Source organism: Brachycentrus maculatus, unplaced genomic scaffold (assembly GCF_059751285.1).
Source record: "Brachycentrus maculatus isolate JH-2025_06_01 unplaced genomic scaffold, ASM5975128v1 h1tg000122l, whole genome shotgun sequence".
In the NCBI taxonomy this organism is placed as follows: Eukaryota; Metazoa; Arthropoda; class Insecta; order Trichoptera; family Brachycentridae; genus Brachycentrus; species Brachycentrus maculatus.
The window spans coordinates 791,688-813,514 of NW_028280875.1; the positions used below are offsets into that span (position 1 = coordinate 791,688).

The 21,827-nt window shown below is 36.0% G+C and overlaps 4 protein-coding genes across 9 annotated transcripts in view; 2 read left to right on the forward strand and 2 right to left on the reverse strand.

Annotated features, from left to right (window-relative positions):
- The window catches only part of LOC148309484 (uncharacterized), a 73,430-nt gene extending 69,453 nt beyond the window's left edge, over window positions 1–3,977 (forward strand). Inside the window, exons 14-15 of the mRNA XM_088259978.1 lie at window positions 1,563–1,723; window positions 2,733–3,977. Coding sequence (XP_088116104.1) covers window positions 1,563–1,723; window positions 2,733–3,615 — 1,044 coding nt within the window. The 3' untranslated portion in view covers window positions 3,616–3,977. The remainder of the gene's footprint in view (window positions 1–1,562; window positions 1,724–2,732) is intronic.
- A 6,950-nt stretch (window positions 3,978–10,927) lies between these two features.
- Window positions 10,928–15,963, reverse strand: LOC148309485 (uncharacterized). The gene is made up of 5 exons (XM_088260034.1): window positions 15,774–15,963; window positions 14,520–14,721; window positions 13,669–13,762; window positions 12,735–12,893; window positions 10,928–11,152 (listed from the first exon to the last, which is right to left on the reverse strand). Exons 1-5 carry the CDS (start codon window positions 15,839–15,841, stop codon window positions 11,019–11,021), a joined length of 657 nt encoding a protein of 218 aa, XP_088116160.1. The 5' UTR covers window positions 15,842–15,963; the 3' UTR covers window positions 10,928–11,018.
- A 786-nt stretch (window positions 15,964–16,749) lies between these two features.
- On the reverse strand, window positions 16,750–19,981 carry LOC148309486 (uncharacterized). Of its 3 annotated transcripts, none has more exons than XM_088260041.1 (5): window positions 19,690–19,981; window positions 19,279–19,432; window positions 18,911–19,034; window positions 17,897–18,073; window positions 16,750–16,960 (listed from the first exon to the last, which is right to left on the reverse strand). In XM_088260041.1, exons 2-5 carry the CDS (start codon window positions 19,393–19,395, stop codon window positions 16,785–16,787), a joined length of 594 nt encoding a protein of 197 aa, XP_088116167.1. In that variant the 5' UTR covers window positions 19,396–19,432; window positions 19,690–19,981; the 3' UTR covers window positions 16,750–16,784. The 3 variants fall into 3 exon arrangements, with proteins under 3 accessions (XP_088116167.1, XP_088116165.1, XP_088116166.1); XM_088260039.1 differs by lacking the exon at window positions 19,690–19,981 and adding an exon at window positions 19,510–19,633; XM_088260040.1 differs by lacking the exon at window positions 19,690–19,981 and adding an exon at window positions 19,552–19,593.
- Window positions 19,982–20,385: 404 nt separating this feature from the next.
- The window catches only part of Ubr1 (Ubr1 ubiquitin ligase), a 63,771-nt gene continuing 62,329 nt past the window's right edge, over window positions 20,386–21,827 (forward strand). The window contains exon 1 of one of the 4 annotated variants that reach the window (XM_088259999.1): window positions 20,386–20,841. The gene's annotated coding sequence lies outside the window, so the exon portion shown is untranslated. Of the gene's footprint in view, window positions 20,842–21,152; window positions 21,173–21,212; window positions 21,234–21,295; window positions 21,317–21,827 lie in introns of those variants that run through there. The other 3 variants (XM_088259998.1, XM_088259996.1, XM_088259997.1) reach the window with 3 other exon arrangements.

Genomic DNA, 21,827 nt, shown 5'->3' on the forward strand with positions numbered 1-21,827 from the left:
GTGAGCGACATTACGATGTTACGTTATGACGAAATGCTCCGGTCAGTCCCCACCTTAAAGTCTACCAAATTTTGAGATAAAACTTCTCCATATCCTATATCTAGCTGATCCATTTTTAAAAAATATATAAATTAAGTCTAAGTGCAAAGCTTAAATTATTTTTTTAATATGTGAAGTTCTATTTTCTATTACATGGATATTCACTTATATTATGTCTCTTAAAAAAAAAAGCAGTCCCCAGAAAAGTAGATATTCGTCACTCAGTCACGCCCTTTTGGCTGACAACAGTCGATCCGTCACATGCATAAATTTTTACCCATAAGTAATATTGCAATATCAATGAAGCTTTCGAATGGAATACAGTAATATATTAATAAAACGTGTTGTCCAGTGTATTTGCTTTCATTGTATTTTTACATTTTTTTATTATTATATACATATAAGAGATGACAATACATAAATATAAATTACCAAAAGTACTTCTTTATGACCAATTATTATATCTCTTGCCACCTGCTGTAAAGTCTACGAGTATTTTGCTCACTCTTTCAAGGCAAAACCTATTATCTTTCTTATCTGGTATGTCTGCAATCTGCCTGTAATAAAATACTGTTTCCACAGTCTTCTTAATTGGTTAATACTATGTAGTATTAGATGGTTCTGTAATTCTTTCCTTTATGAGAAATTCCTCCAGGCATTTGTATCAGTCCATGACATTGAGAGCATCCTTCTGCAACACTACATCTCCAATGTGTATATTATTTGTCATTCCCTATCCTCTATGGTTCACTTTCATCTCCCCTCTCTCTGGTCTCAATCCTGCGGATTGGTCTGTAGCAACAGATGACATCTCTTTCGCCATTCTCGCCTATTTTCGGAAGTCCTCTTCAGCTTCTCATACGTGGGCAGGCCATGTCTTTGTATAAGTCCCTTAGGTATTGGCGGCGTGGGCGTCCTCTGGCGTTTATTCCCTCGATCGTCCCCTCTATTATTTGGTGCAGGAAACCCTCTTGTCTTAGCACGTGGCCGATCCATTCGGCGCGTCTTTTGGAGATAGTCGCGAGTAGGTGCTTCCTTTCTTTGATCAATCGTAGTACCTTGTCGTTGAGATGTGGTCTCTCCAGGATATCCCGAGCATTCTTCTATAGATCTACATCTCCAACGCATTCAGCCTATTCTTATCTCTTTCAGATAGGCACCATGTCTCGCAGCCATACAGTAGCACACTCCATATTGGATCGATAAAGTGTTAACTCAGCATGAAAGTGAAGTCATCAGTCCTGGGCTCCAGGTTCTTGGATTTTGTGTTTTTTTTTGTCCTTCTTCTTCTTTAGCCTTCTGTCCTCCACTGCTGGATATAGGCCTCTTCCATATCCTTCCATTTTTTATGTACCGTCTGACCCAGCATAGGTGGCTACAAACAACGTGGGTTCTCTATGTTAAGGGCGGCTAAACTCAAACTCAAAACTCACCAACCCGTCTGGCAAGCGTGGTGTTTAAACGCCAATGTCCTTCCAAATGAAATTTGTGTTTTGATGGTTCTGTAATCCTCACTGACGCAGGGCTATGGACACCGACGGCGCTCTTCATCGAGTGAAGCCCCCGTCATCACGGCCTCCCTGCGCCTGCCCCTCTCCTTGGCCCTGGACGACCCCGACATCCCCTACATCGAGGAGGCCGGCACGGGAGCACAACCTACCGTACCTCCTAGAAGGCGACAGAGGTAAACACAGGAGTATTCTCAACCCTCAAGGATTTTTACACAAATCATAATTCTGTCATACCTATCTCCCTCCAGGCTTGCTCAGTGCCATCCCTTAAAAACAACACACGTTTATAAACATGTTTATCAATGTATTGTACCTCTGAAAGGTCCCGCTACATTTCCAGGTCTGGTAAAGAAACTCTTCATTTCCATTCGAACCCATCCATTAAAAAAAAGCATTTATTTTCTTTTTATGAATCTTATATTTAATCAATCATACAAAGTTTTTCACAATCAAAGATAAAAATGATTACTAATGCTTCCACAAAGTCCCTATCACTGTCAGCGGGGCAGGTAAGTTAATACCAACTAGTGTGTACAATCCACCACCATATATATTCCAATACTCAGGATAACAGCAGCATGAAAGTTAGTAACCATACTACCCCACTGACGGGTACACTACTACGGGTCCCCACCCCAGACCCGTGTAATGTACCTTTACAAAATTATTAAATAACAGATGTTTTTCATAAAAGAGCTATTTATAATTGGTTAATGGAGATGGGTACATACGAAATAGATTGTATCATTCGGCCATATTACTCATGATTGCATGACTCATGACAAACAAATAACTCACAAATATTCATTTTGTTAAATGTGTCCTCGGCACAGGAAAACCCAGTGAGGACACATTCTTTTAAATTATCATTACAAATTGTATTATTTATATGATATAAAAAATAAACATGTACCACTGGTATATGGATTTCTTCCTTTCGTTGTACAGTTTTAACCAGAATGTTCCATTTCGTTTAACGCTGAGTTTTTGTTGATTGGCTCGGCAGTTACTTTGTGGTAAAATCTTTCCATTTTTAATTTAATATGGTATTGAACGCAACAAAACACGTGTCACAATAGATTTTAAGAAATAATGGTATTTACTAAGTAAAACTAAAATTAAATATGTTAGGTTTTTGTTATATTTTTTAAACTAGATTGTTAAATCTTGCGATGTTTTCAGATCAATAAGTGGCAGTGACAGCTCGATCGCATCGCAGCCGATCACTGGGACACTGTCTCTCTCCCACGTAGGCAGCTCCATCCCGGCGGGGTACGACTCGGCCGTGGGCTCCTCCGCCACCCTCTCCAGTCCTCCCCGCAACCTCACCCCCTCCAGCAGCAGCGCCGGCGACGGGGGGCTCTTCTCCTCGCCCCCCTCGTGGGCCTCCACGCCCCCCACCAGCCCCACGAGCCCCCCCAACGACTACGAACAGTTCACGGCGCGCATGTCCGTCCCGGTCAAGGGCATGACCCAAAAACAGCAGAAAGACGCCCCCATCTTGCAAAAAGTGACAATCACATCGACCGGAGAGATACAGCAGAAACATATGGAACTGTATAAGAGAGAAATCTCCTACGAAATGCAGCCCAATGTCGGGCAGAAACCGACAACTAAAATCGTCGAACTCCCGAAAAGTCACAGCGCCTCTTCGGTATCCTCGCCAGTCACATCCGCCTCCGGCCAACGAAGAGTAGACTTCACCGGCTCGTCCTCCAAGCACCAAGAAAGCAAATACACTCCCAGCATTTCCAGTATCGGCGGAGCGGTTCTCAGATCCAAAACGGCAGATTTCGAGAGACTGCTTCACTTGAGCAAACCAGAGTCGCCCAAGCCTATTCCTAAAGTCGAAACGATACTGCAGCAGGCCATTGACGACAAGAAAAAGTACACAAAGAGGAGGTACACAGATTCGAGGCATCAGACCAGACACATACCCGATGCGGAAACACTGGATAACACTAAAGCGTCGGATATCATCAGTACGACGGCATCTTCCGGAAGGCCAACGCCAGTTTACAAAAGAAGAGAACTGATTTCTAGTGTACAAACTAAAAACAAGTGAAATAATACTAAGACTGCTTTTAAAACATTTTCCGATCATCTTCTGAATCTATAAAGTGCTAGTAAGTGAAGAATCATACGAGGACTTCCGTAACTTTATTGAAGATAGTCTTCTGGCAAGTGGCCTTCTGATCTAAGCGGTGCAATTTCTTAGCTTCTTTATTTATTTATATTTTTATGTCTTTTGTCTAAGCTAATTTTCGCCTTAATTATATAAGTGCCTTATTCATCATACATAGTCTTAAATATTTGTAAATATGAATATTATTTTGTAAGGTATGATATTTAGATTTTTTGAATACATATATCTATAAATGTTATGTACACATTTAGCTAATTAAATAATAATGCTTTAAAACTAAATATGTTTTACATAGTCAAACTGATAGATAGAAATTTCTACATATCAATCTATATTTATTTTCATGGCATATAAAACCGAAACTGCTCTCCAGGGAGATTAAATTATCTTAATTTTTTATTCGATTTATAAAACATAATATAACATACATACATACGTTCATACCAGCATGAAGTTTAATATTATTATGTAAATTCACTGAATATAGTAAAAGTCATCTAAAATATCCATTTTAAATATTCTTTAGGATGTTATATTTATGTACAAATCTGATAAAGTTAGATATTTAGCACTAGCAACTCCGTGCTGGGATCGCATTCGTAGAAATATTAGATTTATTAGATTCTCTTTGCATTTATAAAAATCTTTTCACTGCTCCACTTAACCTTTCCCGGAGTATGGACCACAGACTAACTCATTTATATGTATGGACGTAAATGAACGTCAGTGCGAATTTTCCTTTCGAAGTCCGTCTGTCAGTTAGTATGATGTAACTTGTATAGCAATGACACCTGTGGATATTTGTGTGTAATTTTGTCATAATTGAAGAATATTTTGAATGGGTGTTTTTTTTAAAATTATTTTAACATAATTTCTATCTTCATAATACAACGATTTAATGACAAAAAAAATTCATATAAAAAGAACCCACTCCCCAGAGAAAGTCGGACATCAATTTTCGTACTCCCGGAAAGGTTAACACTGTTTTAGTAACAATATCGCGCAAGATTTTGTTTCTTATATATGTTTCTTATACAGTCTGGTTTCATATCATTACAGTATGTATGTGACTTCGTTTAGCACTGTTTCTTTTTTGAACTTATCATTCAGCATTTTACTATATATCATTCGTAACACATATACGCCGATGCCGTTAAATCCAGTACAAAATAAGTACCAAGTATCGTGAACTTATCGGTAACAGTAAAGTACAGAGAACATAATTATGTTTATATTTCCATGAGAAATAATGCCTATATGATGGATACTGGAACATTGGCATGATCACCATCAAACACTGGAAGAGAGGAGACTGACAAAGCTTTATATATCGCTCACTCCTTTCAAGAACGTCATAAATCAAAAAACTTGATTTTTCAGGAGAACGTTTTTAAAGTTTAAAAATATAATACAAAGTATTACAAATAAATATCAAGCCACTTATTGAAATTTTTATTGTGCAACTGATCTTTTTAGGTAAAACCTGAAGGTTTTTTCTCCATTTGAAAAATATTTAGTATATTTAACAAAATAATCAAACAATACCTTTTCATCAAAATGCAAAAACAACACTTTCTGCCCTGTAGTGGGTAAATATTAAGTTAAAAATATGCCTCTTTTGGTGGGATATAGTACATTTTCTGGGTATTCCGAAAACACGCAGAACTGAAAATTGACGATTTTTGATTTATGACGTTCTTGAAAGGAGTGAGCGATATGTTAACCTTAAATTATTACTACAGCTACTTACTGCAGGAAGGTATCAAATGAACTCATTCGCCAAATTTCGGGATTATCACTAGAAACAATATCAACCCTTGTCACACCTCAACACAAAGGACAGTTTCCAATTCGGGAGCAGTTTCAGACTGGAATAACTTAAAACACCCAACTCCGGTCCACCAGTTTGACAACCCTTTGGATGCTTATCTGCAGAGAGAAGATATAGTGTAGTAGGTTTAATAAGCATACAATCCAAGGTTGCCTAACTTTAATCAAATAACAATATTGAATACCTGTCCTGAATATAGCAAGTGTGTGTTATCATTGATTTTGCTATTTGAGAGGAAAAGATGCTATCACCAATAATTTTAACAAGCAAAACAAAAATTTTATTAAAAATTACTCAACATAAAGCCTGGGCAATTTTAAACTTTTGAAAATCGTATCCAGAGTATCGATTCCAAAATGAGTTTAACTGTTTAATGTCTTACAGTACTATTCATACAAATTAACAGCCAGTTTAAAAATGCCTAAGACGTTAGAAATAAAAGTTTTGAAGTAAAGTTAAAGTTATCTACACTATGTAGCTAATGCGTTACCTTTTTCTTCTGTGCGTGTCATGTCAGGTCCCCCTGATGTCGACTATCACTTGAGAGTAATTATCCTTGCCTTGAGCAGGTCTAAACAGCGTCTCAGTCTTGATCCCTGTCCAATCTCGTATATTCCGGAGCCAAAAGATCTGTCTTCTCCCTTCACTTAGCCAACCCTCTTATTTTGCCTTTTATGATAAGGTACAACAGGTCGTACTTATCTAAGCACATTTCCAATATGGGACACCTTCCGGACTTTGATATCAGTCAGCAACTATCTCACTGCTATTACTCTTTAGAGCATATTTGCATTGTTGACCATATTAGTCATGGAATGCGTATGTAGCCACATTTCGAATGCCACTAAACGGTTCGTAGTGGTGATCTTGAAAGTACTGTACCACTGTTGACAAAATCATAGAAGAGTCCTTTTGAATTTTTATTTGAATGACCATTTTCTAATTTTGTATTGAATCCTCGGCCATCTTGTCAACAGTTCCTATGTATATTTGAACCTAGCTATAGCTGTCCCGTAAATAGTGAATTTATATATTTGTCTGCGTGTACGTAGACACAGGCCAAACACAAAATGATAAATTATTTAGTCAGTCCTAATTCATGCATTTCTAGAAAGCTTAAGTCTTTGCCTTTTTACAATATTTATATATTTTATTACCAAAACATACTGTTAATTTCAGGGTACCTAACATATACACATTTTTTTACATGGATGAATGTTTTTACAAATGCATTTGGCGCAGGATTCCTTTACTATCTTCCTTTTGGTATTAGGGAATTAAGTCCATAGTGTTTCTTATTAGATATGCATTTTGGGGTGATCCATTGATTGTCAGTTTTTGGTCGTACATCAATGTAGCGGAAATTATAAATCAACCTTTGTCATACAGTTTGTTATACCGTCGCATTTTTCCGTTATTTTTGCTTACAATTTATTTATCTTTCAAAATTTAAAGCTAAATTGTTCGAAATCTTATAAACCTATTAAAGTAATTCTATTCCCTGTCCTTTCCTTTTCTTCTTTTCCTATCACTGCCATCTCCTTTTCTCTTTAACCCATCCTTGTCTCATGTCTCTTCCTTTATATAGACCACTCTTATGCATAGTTGTGAAGAACTATAATTGGTACTCATGATTTTATTTTTTGTATTCTGTATGTATCATATATTGTAACTGTTGTTCTTCCTTCCAATAAAATAAAATGGTAGCTCAAGATGAGCCGACCTTTCCATGAGTTGCCAGGTTGGCAATTCTAACTACATACATACATAGTTGCTAGGTTGCAATTCTGAAAACACTAGTTGGTCAGCCATATGCGTTTGTGATGTCATTCACCAGCCATAAGATTTATAAAATATTTTTATTGTTGCCAATATATATCTTTCACTCGATGTGCCTTGTCGCCAATGCTTGTGTTCAGCAAACTAGTAATAATTTAAACATATCAATGTGACTGGTATTCAAAATAATATTGAAAATATTCAATACATTTGTGTATTTAAAAATAGCATGCAAAATTGAGCATTGTAATTTATAAATATATTTTTATTTATTATAGCCTGTTAAAATATACTACATAATCTACCAGTCCTCATTTCGAAACTGTGAAAAATCTTATATTTTAAGAAAAAACTTATTGTAAATATATGATATGACGGATAATTATTTATATTTATTGTTGGTGTACTTGATTATTATAATTAGGAAATTTTGCAGAAACATTTATTGCGCTAAGAAAAATTACTTATCTCTCTGTGACGACTGTAATTAAATTATTGCAGGCTATAAGCTGTTTAGTCTTTCCTAGTCAATGTCTAAAAATAAAATATATGTTTACTTCAAAATTTTACGCTTGTTTTATTATTACTATGGGAGGTACTTTTTCGGAAATAAACTTAGGAGTGCTGTGACCATTTGGTCCAGAGAAGTTGATCATTAATAAAAAATATTTATATACGCTACCTTCATATAATATACAGTCGAAATGCGATCTCTCAGAAGAATGTGCGACAAAACGATGTATGATAGATGTGCGAATAGTGAAATAAGGAAGGAATGCAAAGCTGAGATAAGCATTATCGATAAAATTAAGAAAGGTGTGTTGAGATGGTTTGGACATGTGGAACGAACGAGTGACGAAAGAACGGTAAAACAAATTTATGAGGCGAATGTTAGTGGGAAAAGAAGCAGAGGAAGACCGAGAAAAACATGGCACGATCAGGTATGCCAAATACTTGAAAGTGGTCAGGTTAGGAGTCGTAACAATCGGCGGGTATGTATGAGGAGATGCATGAACGTGGAAGAGGCGAAGAATGTTTGCAAGGACAGAGTGGTGTGGCGCTCTATTCTCTCTGCCTACCCCTGCGGAGAAGCGGCGTAATGGTTGGTTCATATACTATAGAATTGGTCACAATAGAGTCACATAAGGCAGTGCTCCACAACTGGTGTGCAACCCGGATACAGATGTGCCGCCATCAAATTCTTCTTCTTCTTCTTCTTCTTCTTCTTTTTCTAGATCCTAAGGATCTGTTTGTGCCTCCGCTTGTAGCTCTTGCCGCGTGTGCCATGATCAAACTCTTATTCATCTTCTTTTTCTGGATCCTTATCTGTTTGTGCCTCCGCTTGTAGCTCTTGGGATATTGACTCCCAGCTGTCTTTCCACCTTTTTGGAGGTCTGCCTGGGGGTCTGCGTCCTTCAGGGTTTCCTTGAAGGGCGATACGTGGAAGTCTGTCATCTGACATTCTGTTTACGTGATCCTTCCAGTATCGCCTTCGTTGTCGTCCCCACTTCAAGATATCCTCCGTCTTACACTTGTTCCAGATGTCGGTATTTCTTACTCGGTCTCGTAATGTGTTTCCGGTTATGAATCGGAGAGTCTTCATCTCGGAGGTTCGAAGTCAAGATTTTGTTCTAGAAGTATCTGCTCTTGATCAAATCCAATGTATAATATATGACATTTTACAATTTTTCATTATGTATTTAACACATTGTGTACGGTGTGCACATATTTGTGCGTTTCAGAAACCTTGTGTGGTGGCGGGGTGCACATTTTTGTGCATTTCGGCTACCTTCAATTTAGTATACAAAAAACACGTCATAAACTTCTAATCTCTTGGCCTTTTTGCTTTTGTTGTGTAGTGGATAGATGTCGTTGTAATATAAAAAATAATACTGATATTTACTGGTTCAAAACATAGCTAATGGTCGTAATCTGTTTTGAAGGAAATGTTACAAATTAACTTTAAACAATGGATACAGACGGTGCGTTTTTTTCTTTGTCCTAAAATGAAATAGAATACAAAGATCATTGTCCTTTACTTAAGTCGGCAGTTGGTACTTACAAAGCAATAAACGCGTGTGGGGAAAGCCCATAAATAATTTTTTATTCGCAGATTTTGAGTTTTCGGCGGTTGTTAAACTGTGTTGTTATTTTCTAATATTTTATTAGTGTTTTTAACATTTTTTTTACTTTTGCGATTTGTGGACTAACATGATTTTATTTTGAGACGTTAGAGACCATTTAACCGTTTTTGTATTGTTTTCGAGTTCAACCTCAAGTTCAAAATATGAAGTTCACTGACATATTTTATATTTCCGGACAGCTGTCTAATGTCGCCCGCCTCAAAATACAGTTTTATCAAAACATTGCCGTAACTAATGTGTTAATACACGGTGACATTATTTTTCATTATATTGTCTATTTTTCAAAATGTAGGATTTGATAATTCTCTCATTCTCAACCCTTATCCGCATCCCAATGGTGCATAGGGAACTGCATAATATAAACACAGTGTTATCTTGATGGTTAATACATTAAGGAATGGCGATCAGCCCTCTGCTTCAGGCACTAACCAGTCCAGGGTAATATTGTTAAAATATTAGAGTAATAAAATCATTTATATTTATTTGACCCCCCCCCCTAGAAATCGAACCCAGGACCTTCAGAACGGTAGCTGAGCGTGCTGACCATTACACTACGGATGCGGGTAATAATTACTACATATTCTCAATATTATTCATATTTAATATTATTCATATTCAATTTATTTATATTCTAGTGCATGTTTAACCTCGGCTCGTAACGCATGTCTGCGCTGAAACCTTTAGTGCATGTTGGTCTTCGGGTCGACCAAAAATCGTGTGTTAAACATGTCGCTCACTCCTTTCAAGAACGTCATAAATCAAAAAACTTGATTTCTCAGGAGAACGTTTTTAAAGTTTAAGAATATAATACAATGTATTAAAAATAAATATCAAGCCACTTATTGAACTTTTTACTCTGCAACAGATCTTTTTAGGTAAAACCTGAAGGTTTTTTCTCCATTTGAAAAATATTTAGTGTATTGAAAAAAAAATTAAACAATACCTTTTCTTCAAAATGCAAAAACAACACTTTCTGCCCGGTAGCGGGCAAATATTAAGTTAAAAATAGGCCTCTTTTGCTGGGATATAGTACATTTCTTGGCCATTCTGAAAACATCCACAACTGAAAATTTACAATTTTTGATTTATGACGTTCTTGAAAGGAGTGAGCGATGTGTTAAACATTTTGTATAGTTTTAAGTGTGTAAATAGTGCTATGGTAGTGAAGGGTAGTATTGTTTGCATGCTGTGGTAGTGATTGTCCTGACGAAGAGACGGGTACGTCTCGAAACCGGTAGACATTAAAATCTCATGAGTGGTTATATACCAATATTATTAACATTTTTGTAAAAAAAAATAAGTAAGTAGTTACTACAATTAAATAATTTTTCAATGGTCTTTATACTTTAACTTTTGGTGAGCCGCGGAATACTAGGAAGAATTTTAATGTGTCGTAGCTGAGAAATGGTTGCATAGCACTGACACAAGAGATACAAGATCCCTCATAATTAATAATACTATGGAATGATGAGAACGATTGATATGATAACAATAATTTATATACAAGTAAAGTTTTCACAAACATCAAAGGATTTTTTTTAAATATGAGTATGTATATTTTTGCCATTTCACCAAAACTTCTTCTTCTTAATGGGTTTGATCAGCTTCTCAGCGATGATTCTCCCTCCCAACCGTGAGATGTATTCTTGATATTCGGTTTTGCCGTACGGCGATATGGCAGTAGCCCCTCCCGAGCCGCCCTCTAGGAAATGTAATAATTGTTATAGGCAAGTCACGCAAACATTCTAGGCTTAGAGTAACATATTATAAACTCTATGCCAGTGGTTGGTAAACTGCAGCTCGCAGCCGCACGCTGCTCTTTGGCCCGTTGAGTGCGGCTCAGCCACAAATGTGCACGACTGACACCCTGTATTGATGTGGAAATATTAATAGAAAAGAAATGTGAATTGCATGCTTCACTTCCATACATTAGAGACTCAACCAGGACTCAGTTGTGTACTGCCAGTTTATCTTTCGTTCATAGGATTTTTGGTTTGACTTTGTGAGGAATGAAGAGATAAGGCGTAGAACGCAGCAAATCTTGGTCACAACTGTCGTCAAGAAAAGGCGATTCAGTTGGCTTGGCCATGTACTCCGCATACCTCCTGAGAGCCTTAATCAAGCTTGCCTCTTTTACAAGGCATCAGGTTCGCGCCGCCCAGGACGACCACTGCTGACAATTCGTCGGCAGTTCTCGTCAGAACTTCGGGACGCGGATCTGACTTGGGAGGATGCAAGGGAGCTGGCAGCCGACAGAAAAGCCTGGAGACAGTTTGTGGACTCCATATGCTCCACCTAGGGAGCGGATTTGGTTATATTATTATTATATAACTAACTAACCATCACGCTGCTTCTCCGCAGGGGTAGGCAGAGAGAATAGAACGCCACACTACTCTATCTTTGCAAACATTCTTCGCTTCATCCACATACATGCATCTCCTCATACATAACTGTCGACTATTTAGATTCCTGACCTGACTATTTTCAAGTATTTGACATGCTTGGTCATGCCAAATTTCTTTAAACCTTTGCCCGATTTACCTGTACCACATACGGGCACAAAATATTGGCTTTTTCGAATTTGCCCTACCTGGTATGGGCTAGAAATAGAAAAATAGCTCAAGCTGATTTTACCATATTATTTTATGAGGTAGGTAGTTGAATGAATGTTCTGGCAAGTTGGCTCTATGTGAATAGACTGTAGTGGATTATGTCACCAAATGTCAGTTTTGTTATATGTTTGTTATACATTTTTTAACACACTATCTGCAGACGGATACTGTATACATCGATATGAGATCAAAAGATGCCGCAAAAGTCATGCGTAAAAATAACTTACACACAATTTACGATGAGTCGAGTGAAAAGGTAAAATTACCCTTCCCGCCCAACACCACCAGTCGAGTGAAACGGTAAAATTACCCTTCCCGCAGATAGTGTTTTAATACACTGTTTGCAGGAAACGCTTAAAAGCATCTTTTACACACTGTTGGTAGAGAGCGGCAGATGCTTATAAGTGTTCTATTTGCTTACTTTTGGTAGAGCGCGAGAAACGCTTAAAAATATTGTACAGATCGGAATTGGGTTTGCAGTTACTTGTAATTAATATACGATCCTAATTAGGATGATGAAAAAACCACCTGACAATAATGTGTTAATATCATATATTTGAAATAAAAATACTTGCACTTTGTCCAAATAAAATCTTCATCAAAACACATCAGTCAAAGGGTTAATACATAAATTAAAATAATTTAAGGGGTAAAAAATAAAACAACGCTTACCTAGTTTATGTTCAGCTTCGTTAATGACCTTGGGTATGTAATTTTTAGTGCAGGAGCGGTCAAACACCCTTATAGGTGGATGGCAAATATTGGCTGTCGAGCGAGGGTTGGTGTATTCTGCTTGGGCCGTTCCCAATATTGCTGGTTGTTTGTAAAAAGCTGAGAAAATGAAACAAATTATGGAGTAAGGCAGCAATGCAATTATTATGCATGATAAATATATGTACCGTAAAACGGGGCTGCCTGAACTTTGATGTGTTACTTGAGCCCAGTACAAAAAAAAAATTAAATCTGTATTTGGCACAATAATGAACGTATCGACATGATTCATTGTTTCCCTGACAGGTGACACTTATTGTCACGATACTTCGATCGATACCACGATCTAAATATTTTTTTTGTACCGGGCTCAAGTAACACATCAAAGTTCAAGTAGCCCCGGTAATTCTACGGTAAATATCTTAATATATAAAAACTTTTGTGGATATTTTTGATACCGCTAATCTCGGGAACTACATGTCCAATCGACTCTAGGGTTTGTTTATATGTTTATCCCTGTTGTGAACAGGTTTTTGTAAATTTTGGACCTTTTGAAGCTTTTCAGCAAAATATGGAGAAAAAAACATTATTTCTCTGAAACCAATGGACTAAGTGGAACCAAATTCTGGTCATATATTAGCCTGGCCTTAATGCAGTTTCTAGGATGTTTTGGACTAAATAGGTGGTGTTGTTATGAAGATATTAAAATATATGATATTTTTAAGCATATAAAGCGCATATAATAATATTATTTCAATAAAAACATTAACTAAAATTTACATTTAATGTTTTAATTGGTTTGAATAAAAAATTCAATTCATCCAAAATTTACAACTATTTTAATTTCATTACAAATATCTCTAAAAACAATATATAGTTATTTAAAATAAATCACCTGCTTGCGTATAATCATTTTGATAAGTAGATTTGAGTTGATCTTTATCTGTGGCAGTATGTGTTTCTAATGTTGCTTCTCCTGTATTTGGATGCTAAAATAAGAACATGTACTTATATATAATATGTAACACAACCATTGATATTACATTGTTTAAAACCGAAAAGTATAAACATTTTCCGAAAGTATAAACAGTTAAAAAATAAAAACAAGATAATTTTATAATATATCATTCTTTCTTTGTCCCTTATTTACACTTAATGATACATATCATTAAGTGTAAATAAGGATTAATCGAAGAAACAAACGCCAGAAGATGCCCACGCCGCGAATGTCTTTACGACTTATACAGACTTATAAGGACATGGCCTGTTCAACGTATGAGGAGCTGAAGCGGGTTTTGCATAATAGACCGGAATGGCTGTGTGTCCTGTCACTCCATCGTTTAGGTGGTCTTCCTGGGCGTCTGCTACCTCTTACGCTGCTGTCCGCTGCTATTCTCACCACTCGATCCGAACTCGCTCTTCCAACATGATTTCTCCAGAAACGTCTTCTTTCTCTTCCCCATCGCACAACATCTTCAACATCGCAGATTTTTATTATTTCAGAGTTTCTTACGAAGGCTTTTTGGTCTCGCGGTGTCAGCTCTTGTTTTTGTGCCGTGTGTCATGATCGGTCTTACGCAGGTCTTATAAATTCTCACCTTACTCTCTTTCAGCATGTATTTATTTCTCCTTACAACATTTTTCAAGCTCAATGTTGTATGGGAGAGATTGCGCTGCTTAAAACAAAATCATTTAATTCAGTGCGCAAAAGTATATATATGCGAGGCGGATATATTACATACATACCTTAGCTGGGAATAATTGAGCATCTATCAGAGGCCCCATGGGTCCGATACGACTCCAATCTTCATCTTTCTCGTCATCGTCCTGTACATCGTGATGGACCTTCTTCGCTCTATCAGAGAGAACACATTCACATTTCTGGTTGGTACACTTAACGCTAACATCCCCATCTTGTTCACTGTGAGATCTTTTCTTCGCATGATGCCTGGAATATGTAGCAAAAACTATATGTATTTTCTATATTAAAAGCATTGTTAACTTTGTTCTATAGTAATATATCACTCTCCTTATCATTCAAAGTTCACCCTTGTGTAATACCACTTAAAAACACTATTTCACGACTACCAGTTTTGAAATAACCCTTCCATCATCATGTTAACTGTAGACTACCAACTACCATAGACTTTTGTAGAAACCGGTAATCGTGAAGTAGAGTTTTTAAATGGTATCATACAAAGTGAATGATGAATGATAAGGAGTGTTAAAAAAAAGTAAATCATATTATCAGATAGCGTCTTGGGATAGTTGAGTTGAAGCTTAGATGCAATACTTATTGATTCCTGCTAACCACAAAATGAATTCAATTCAAGTAATATTTATCCGTGTTCACCTCCGTAGTGTAATGGTCAGCACGCTCGGCTACCGTTCTGGAGGTCCCGGGTTTGATTCCCAGGGGGGTAAAATAAATATAAGTGATTTTTTCACTGTACTATTTATTCAATATTACCCTGGACTGGTACCTGAAGCGGAGGGCTGATCACCTTTCCTTCATGTGTAAACGATCAAGATAACACTGCGTTTGTATTACGCAGTGCCCTATGCACCATTGGGGTGCGGATAATGGTTTTATTATATATTATTATTATTAATATTTATATTCATTTGGTCTGGATGTTTGTTATGTATTTTCATAACTTTCCTATCGTTACTATCCTAGCTGCTGACAAAAATAGAGGCTCTGTGGGATGATCCTTTTCATAAAAAGATATTAAACAAAGGGAAATGAATCATTTTAGCATAAGGAATATGGAAGTCAGGGCATTCATCGGATTTACGACCAGCATCGGTTGGCTTAAGTGACTCATAAATTACTGTGTAACGTTCACCATTCTCTCTATTATAAGGAGGTTTTGTCTCTAATAGGGGGTTGAATCTAGTGTTTAACTTCACAATTTTTTTCTTCACTATCGACCTATCAGAAAATAGTAACTAAAACCTAGTTCGCCAAGAAATTATAATGTAAATTCTTGGACTTACGAATGAGAATCAATTGATTTACAATCTGGCCAGAGGAAATCTCCTCTGTAAGTTGAGATGAAATCCATTATCTGAGTTTATTTTTTCATTACGTGTTTAAAAAATCATGATTTATATTTTTACAAATAATTTTGGAGGATCCTATTCGAAATAAATACTGTCAAATTTGAACTGCTTCAGACTCTGCTGTTTAATTTAAATTTTTGAAGACCATAGAACAAAATGATTTTTTATTTGAAGAATTTTTATGGGATGGGGCTTACTTATATAAATGGTTAATTGGTTAACTTGTGTTGCCGCTATAATTCTCAATGGTCATGACATGATTATTAATAATAAAAATATTTGTATTAATACGATACGTCTAACGATCAGTGGCTTGCACAGAGAATTAATTAGGGTTGGTAGTAGAGGTAGGTAGTAAGGTAAGCTAGGTACTACTTAGTAAGGTAGGGTAGGTACTGGTTGCATTTTCAGCTACCATGCTGAAGGCACCGGGTTTTAAGGAACTGTCACGAGAGGTAGGTATCATGCATGATAAAAACTGTGAAGGACATTGGTAACATAAACCAAGCTAGGATACAAAATGCCAAATCCTCTTCTAGTGGAACTGAAGGTCTGTGATGACAGTCAACAGTCCGCCTTCTCCTGAGGAGTTTTACGTGGTTTCCTCCCAGCAATGGGCAAATGCTGAGATGTTCCTGATTGGCCCACATTAGATTATCCCTCCTATTCCCAGATTTAAATAAAAACATTGAATTAGCTAGAAGAAACAAAAAAGCCACTAAATGATCTATAAACCTTGTACATAATAAGCAAGGTAAATAATAAATGCAATTACTATCTAAAAAAAAGGGGGGCACCGGGTTTGAGTTTCACACTCTATTATTCACTTTTTTCACCTACTTTGAGAGGATCAAACATGCTGGATAGTGCTAAGAACCATTAATGAGTCTACTTAGCACAAATAATACAATTTTTCGTTCAAAAAGCTTTATTATCACAGATAATTTATCGAATTCTGTAAACATATCCGCCTTCGAATGGTTCTCCCCATCTGCAGCACTCTGGAGCCTCCTTAGGTTCACCGTACGGCTTGGCTTCTAATACCGTCTGGCCTAGTATTCCATGACCCACTTGGTAAGTCGACATTCCACACTGTGTCCCCAAAATCTCAGCCGTTTTGTCTATATAAACATATAAAAATATAAACAAAAATACTTTGCAAACTGAAAGTATTTTTAATTCCACAATGTGATAGACATTTCTTTAATTCTACAATCAAATCCTTAATTCATAATTCCCTATGGAAGACACAATTTATACACCGATAATTTTCCTGCTGAAACATTCCAAGAAAAAAGAACCTGGTGACGGTGTCTACTACGACACCATCACCACCATTGCTTTATTTTTTATTTTATAAGAAATTAAACATCAAATTTATCTTTTAATATATTTGAACAGTGGCTGGATTGCGTTATTGCCGACATTATCAGACAGACCAACATTGTTCTTTTTGCACATAGATCCTTTGGGTAGCTTTTCTCTTTTGTTATGAAAAAGCAGCTCTCACTTATCTGGTAGCCTTGGCATCTATGTGCAAAAAGAAATTTAAAAAAATCAAATGTCTAGGTATCAGCGATGATATCGCAAATATTGTTGGAAAGAAGTGGTCGAGGAAGATGGTGTATATAACAAATATTCAGTGTAAGTGTGTGAATAGTGGTATGGTAGTGGCGTGTATATTGTTGTTTATATGCTGGTGTAGAGATTGTTCTGATGTAGAGACAGGTATATATCGAAACCGGTAGAGTATAAACGTGCACATACCTAACTTTTTATTAAAATGTCTAAACACAAAGTAATTTTTTTAAAGGAATAAATAACCTGCAAAGCCTCTACTTTTAGAGGCTTGTCTGCAAGTAGGATAGTAAGGATACGGAAGGTAAATGTAAAAAATACATCACAAACACTCAAACCAATTGAAAATAAATCATTCTTGAATTCATTTTGGAATTGGCGGGAATCGAGCCCACGATGCCAGTTTCGCAGTCGAGCATCTACCCAACTACGCCATGGCGCCATGTTTATATATTAATTAATAAATAAAAATCCCTTACTTTTCAATGCATTATCAACAACAGGCCTCAGAGATTTAGTTCTTTCGATGCCTCTCAGGGCAATGGACGAAGGGTTACGGTAAGAATCCTGTGTAGAAGTGTCGGGAAGTACAATGTCATCTTTTAATTTAACATTAAAATCCTTTGTGTCAATCACTGATCTTCCATAACAGAAATCTGTAAAATTAAAATGGGTTCACTCTTCTTCTTGCAAGGTTTGTACCGTACCCATGTTTGTGTGTCAGTGTGTGACCGCCTATACACCATAAACAGAAGTAACCAATTCCTAAAATTTGTGTCAGTCTCATGCCAGCTGTAAATTCTCTGGAACTACGAGGTCAGAAAATTTATGATACTTCTAAGCAAAGACAATTGCTTTCTTGTTAAACAATTTTTTCCCTCCATCAAGTATAATTATTATACATTGAGTGAAGCCTAAGGATGAAGACTGACCGGAGCCATTTTGCGGTAACGTCTTTACAATGGGAGCATTCGTATAGTCAGTGCAGCGAGCCGAGCGCTCTATCCATAGTTTCGGATGCTCGCCGCGAGCGATGTTACGACGTTACGTTATGACAAAATGCTCCAGTCAGTCACCACCCTAATGGAGTAAATTTTTATTTATTTATTTATTTTACAAAAGAATAGTGTGATGCTGCTATTACATGATGTTGGCGCTTCTGTCGAAATAGGCCACCTGTTATTTTTAAGTCCAGGTACTTATTCACGTTAGCCAAAGCCAGTCGAGTACAGGTATGCAACCCAGAGCCCTAGCCTTTTTCAGTATTCTCCTTTTCCTCTCCTATAGTACCCATTATTCCTCCACCAATTCCTTTCCTATATTTGCCAGTAATATATTTCACCTTAGTGTTACGTCATCTTCATCCCATAAGACATTTTCGACTCGTTTAACCATGAATCACAAACAAGCTAACACAGCAACTATTCAATGTGGCCTCTTATACATCACACAGCCACAAATAGGGTCCAAAAATAACAAAATGTGAAACCTACCTCTTTTGCAGTAATCAATTTGGTAAAAAGTTTTGACTTTATCATCTTTGCGATATTGAAGAGTTTGGGAATTTAATGGTTTTTGGAAATATTTTTTTCCTACTGCTTCTTCTTTTTCTTTCAACTAAAATCAGTCAAAGACAATGGTTAAAATGATAATTGGATAAAATTATCTATCAAACATATCACAATATAATGGTTGAAGATAATTTTTATTAGATTTAAGTTTTGTACTGACATGGTGGAACTGCATTTTATAGAATGAAATATCAACTTTGTAGTTTTTTCCACATGAATTTTATTTGACCAGCAACCGGGTTTTGTTGGCGAAACAAGGTTAATAAGTTAATTAGTTAAAAATACTATACCTTATCAATTGAATTATTGTAGTATGTTTTTCCATCTTTGCAAAAATGCTCTATTGGATCTTTGGGGTTGATTTTTTCGTCTACTGACAGTTCATCTACGAATGCTCTTTTTACCATGCAATTATCATCCAATGGATTCGGTTCTCGTAAGCGACTGAAAATACCAATTTTCAAAAGTTATTAATCTAACTCATTTTCTCAGATTAATTCATAAATTTGATGACCCCATACTGTTCTAATGTTTTGGGAATATAATCTTTCATATATACAGACGTAAAATCAATTGTTCCTCCAATAACTGACATGATTCAAATTTATTTTTGAATATATGTATTTGACATTATAAAGAAAATTTTAAAAATGGCACATTCTTTTTTTTCACCACTAAGTACCTATATTTATATGACCTACCTCTGTAAGAGGTAACATTCAAAATGAAATATGCTTTAATTAACCTGTCTGGGAGTGGGTTTTTTTGCTGTTTATTTTTACTTTTTATAATTTTATATCATAGTTGATGTTATAAGCAACACATTTTTTTAAATTTTGACACCAATAAATAATTTATTTATTCAAGAAAATATTGTTTGAATACAACCACAGATGGCAGTACAAGTGCCATTTTAGACAAAGGCTTTAATTACAAGCACGGCCGCACATGTACGGATGACCGTATGGAGTATGTACTCCCGGACAAGTAAATATTGTTTATTTCATTATTACCACTCACAAGTATCAATATTTATATATCTTAATTGTGTAATCTTAATTTCAATATAATTCAACTGTTGATGTAAGGAAAAATGGTAAAATTTTCATTATAAAATTATATTTGAATTAGTAGGGCTTTCCAAAATTGTAATGTTATACAAAATAGTAAAATTAATTAATAAATAATAAAGGAAGGTAATATAATACATTGTGTAATTCATCGGAATTTTTACACAGCGTTTATTATTATTTTACCGGTAGGTACCTACTTCATATAAATATTTGTATTTTACCGCGAAATCATAGAGAAAACGTGGTGTTCTACGATTAATTTAAAAGGAATATTTCAAATCAGCTAAAAATAAACAAAGAACAAGGCAACACTAGAAACTAGTAATTATTTTCATTTGTGTCTATGGTTTTATCATAGTTCACAAATTTTCTTCCCCGCATTTCGCGATCGCTTCTATAATAATGGGCGGGCGCATATTTTTATTGAGAAAGTTATGTCGGGGAAGATAATCTGTTAATTGTGTCGCGAACCCGAGTGACATTGATTAAAGTTTTCAATAGTAACCTTACGGCCTGTAACCTTGGCCCGTGCCCATAGCTACCTAGGAAGAAGTTATTGTAATCACGCGAGAAGGTTCAGATAGATGCGTGAAATGTCAGAATTATCGTGGACCACAGCCAAATTGAGATATTTCGCGTTGAAAATACTGTTTGCCTCGAAGGAAACTTTGCGCTTTTCAAATCCTCGTTCCGCATAATCGGAATTCAGTGGTTTTTATTAACGGTTGTGCATAAAAGGAATAGCAGTCTTACTTCCTGGCTGGAGCGGAGAAAGTGAAGGTATCGCGTATTTGTGTAGAACGCAATTGCGAGTTTTATTATTAATATGCAACAGTGTGAATCCGTGCATGATTTGTTCTTTTTCGCTTTCATCGCCGTAATGGACATGATCGCTTTCCCATTCCCGTGGTTTTTTTTTTCAATCAATTATGCTGATTCGAGTGTTGACCTATCGCGTACAATGACGACTAGACGTGTTTAATTATTTTTACGAGTGATTATTAGTGTTATTTTTAACCCTTGGTGTGTTTCCAAAATTGAAGCTGTGACAGAAATGTGGTTTTAAAGTTTTGTTTTTTTCGTCATGAGGACGTGGATGTGGATGACGCTGGTAATGAGTTCCGCGATGTATCGAATTCGGCGATAAAATGTTCATTTTACGCCTGAAACATGTACGCAGTTTTATTTTTGGATTGTCGCCTTTCCGAGTTCGGACACTGGAATTTCAGTGGAATTTCTGATGATTCTCTCTCAGGTTCACCCAAGTTCAGTTATCTTTGTTTGGCAAATGTCTTTGTTGTTGTTTCGTACGCATATGGTGACAAGATTGCCTTGTAATCGAATGCCTAGGTTAGGTAGCGTGAGTTTTGTTTTTTTCTTCCGTTCCTTTTATCTTTACACAAATCTCATTAATTTAGCGCACAAACTTATATAAACACACCTTCCATAAACAGCTGTGCTATCAGAGTATGACAGTATTAAAATTAAAAACAGCTATAAACTATTCATTCAGTGGCCTTGAATTGTCAATTATTTTTAATTATTTTTTTGTATCTTTTGTACTGTATTTTTTTATTCAGCATATTATTCATAATTTTTCTGTAAGTTTTATTGTATTTCATTATTACTATCTGCTTTTTGTCAACCCATAATCATACGAAAATAAATATATTTTTATTACTCATCATATTATCTACAAAACTTTCCTATATTAACAATGCTTAGAATATGCCTGTGGTTGACATAAAGTACCTTAAACTATAGGG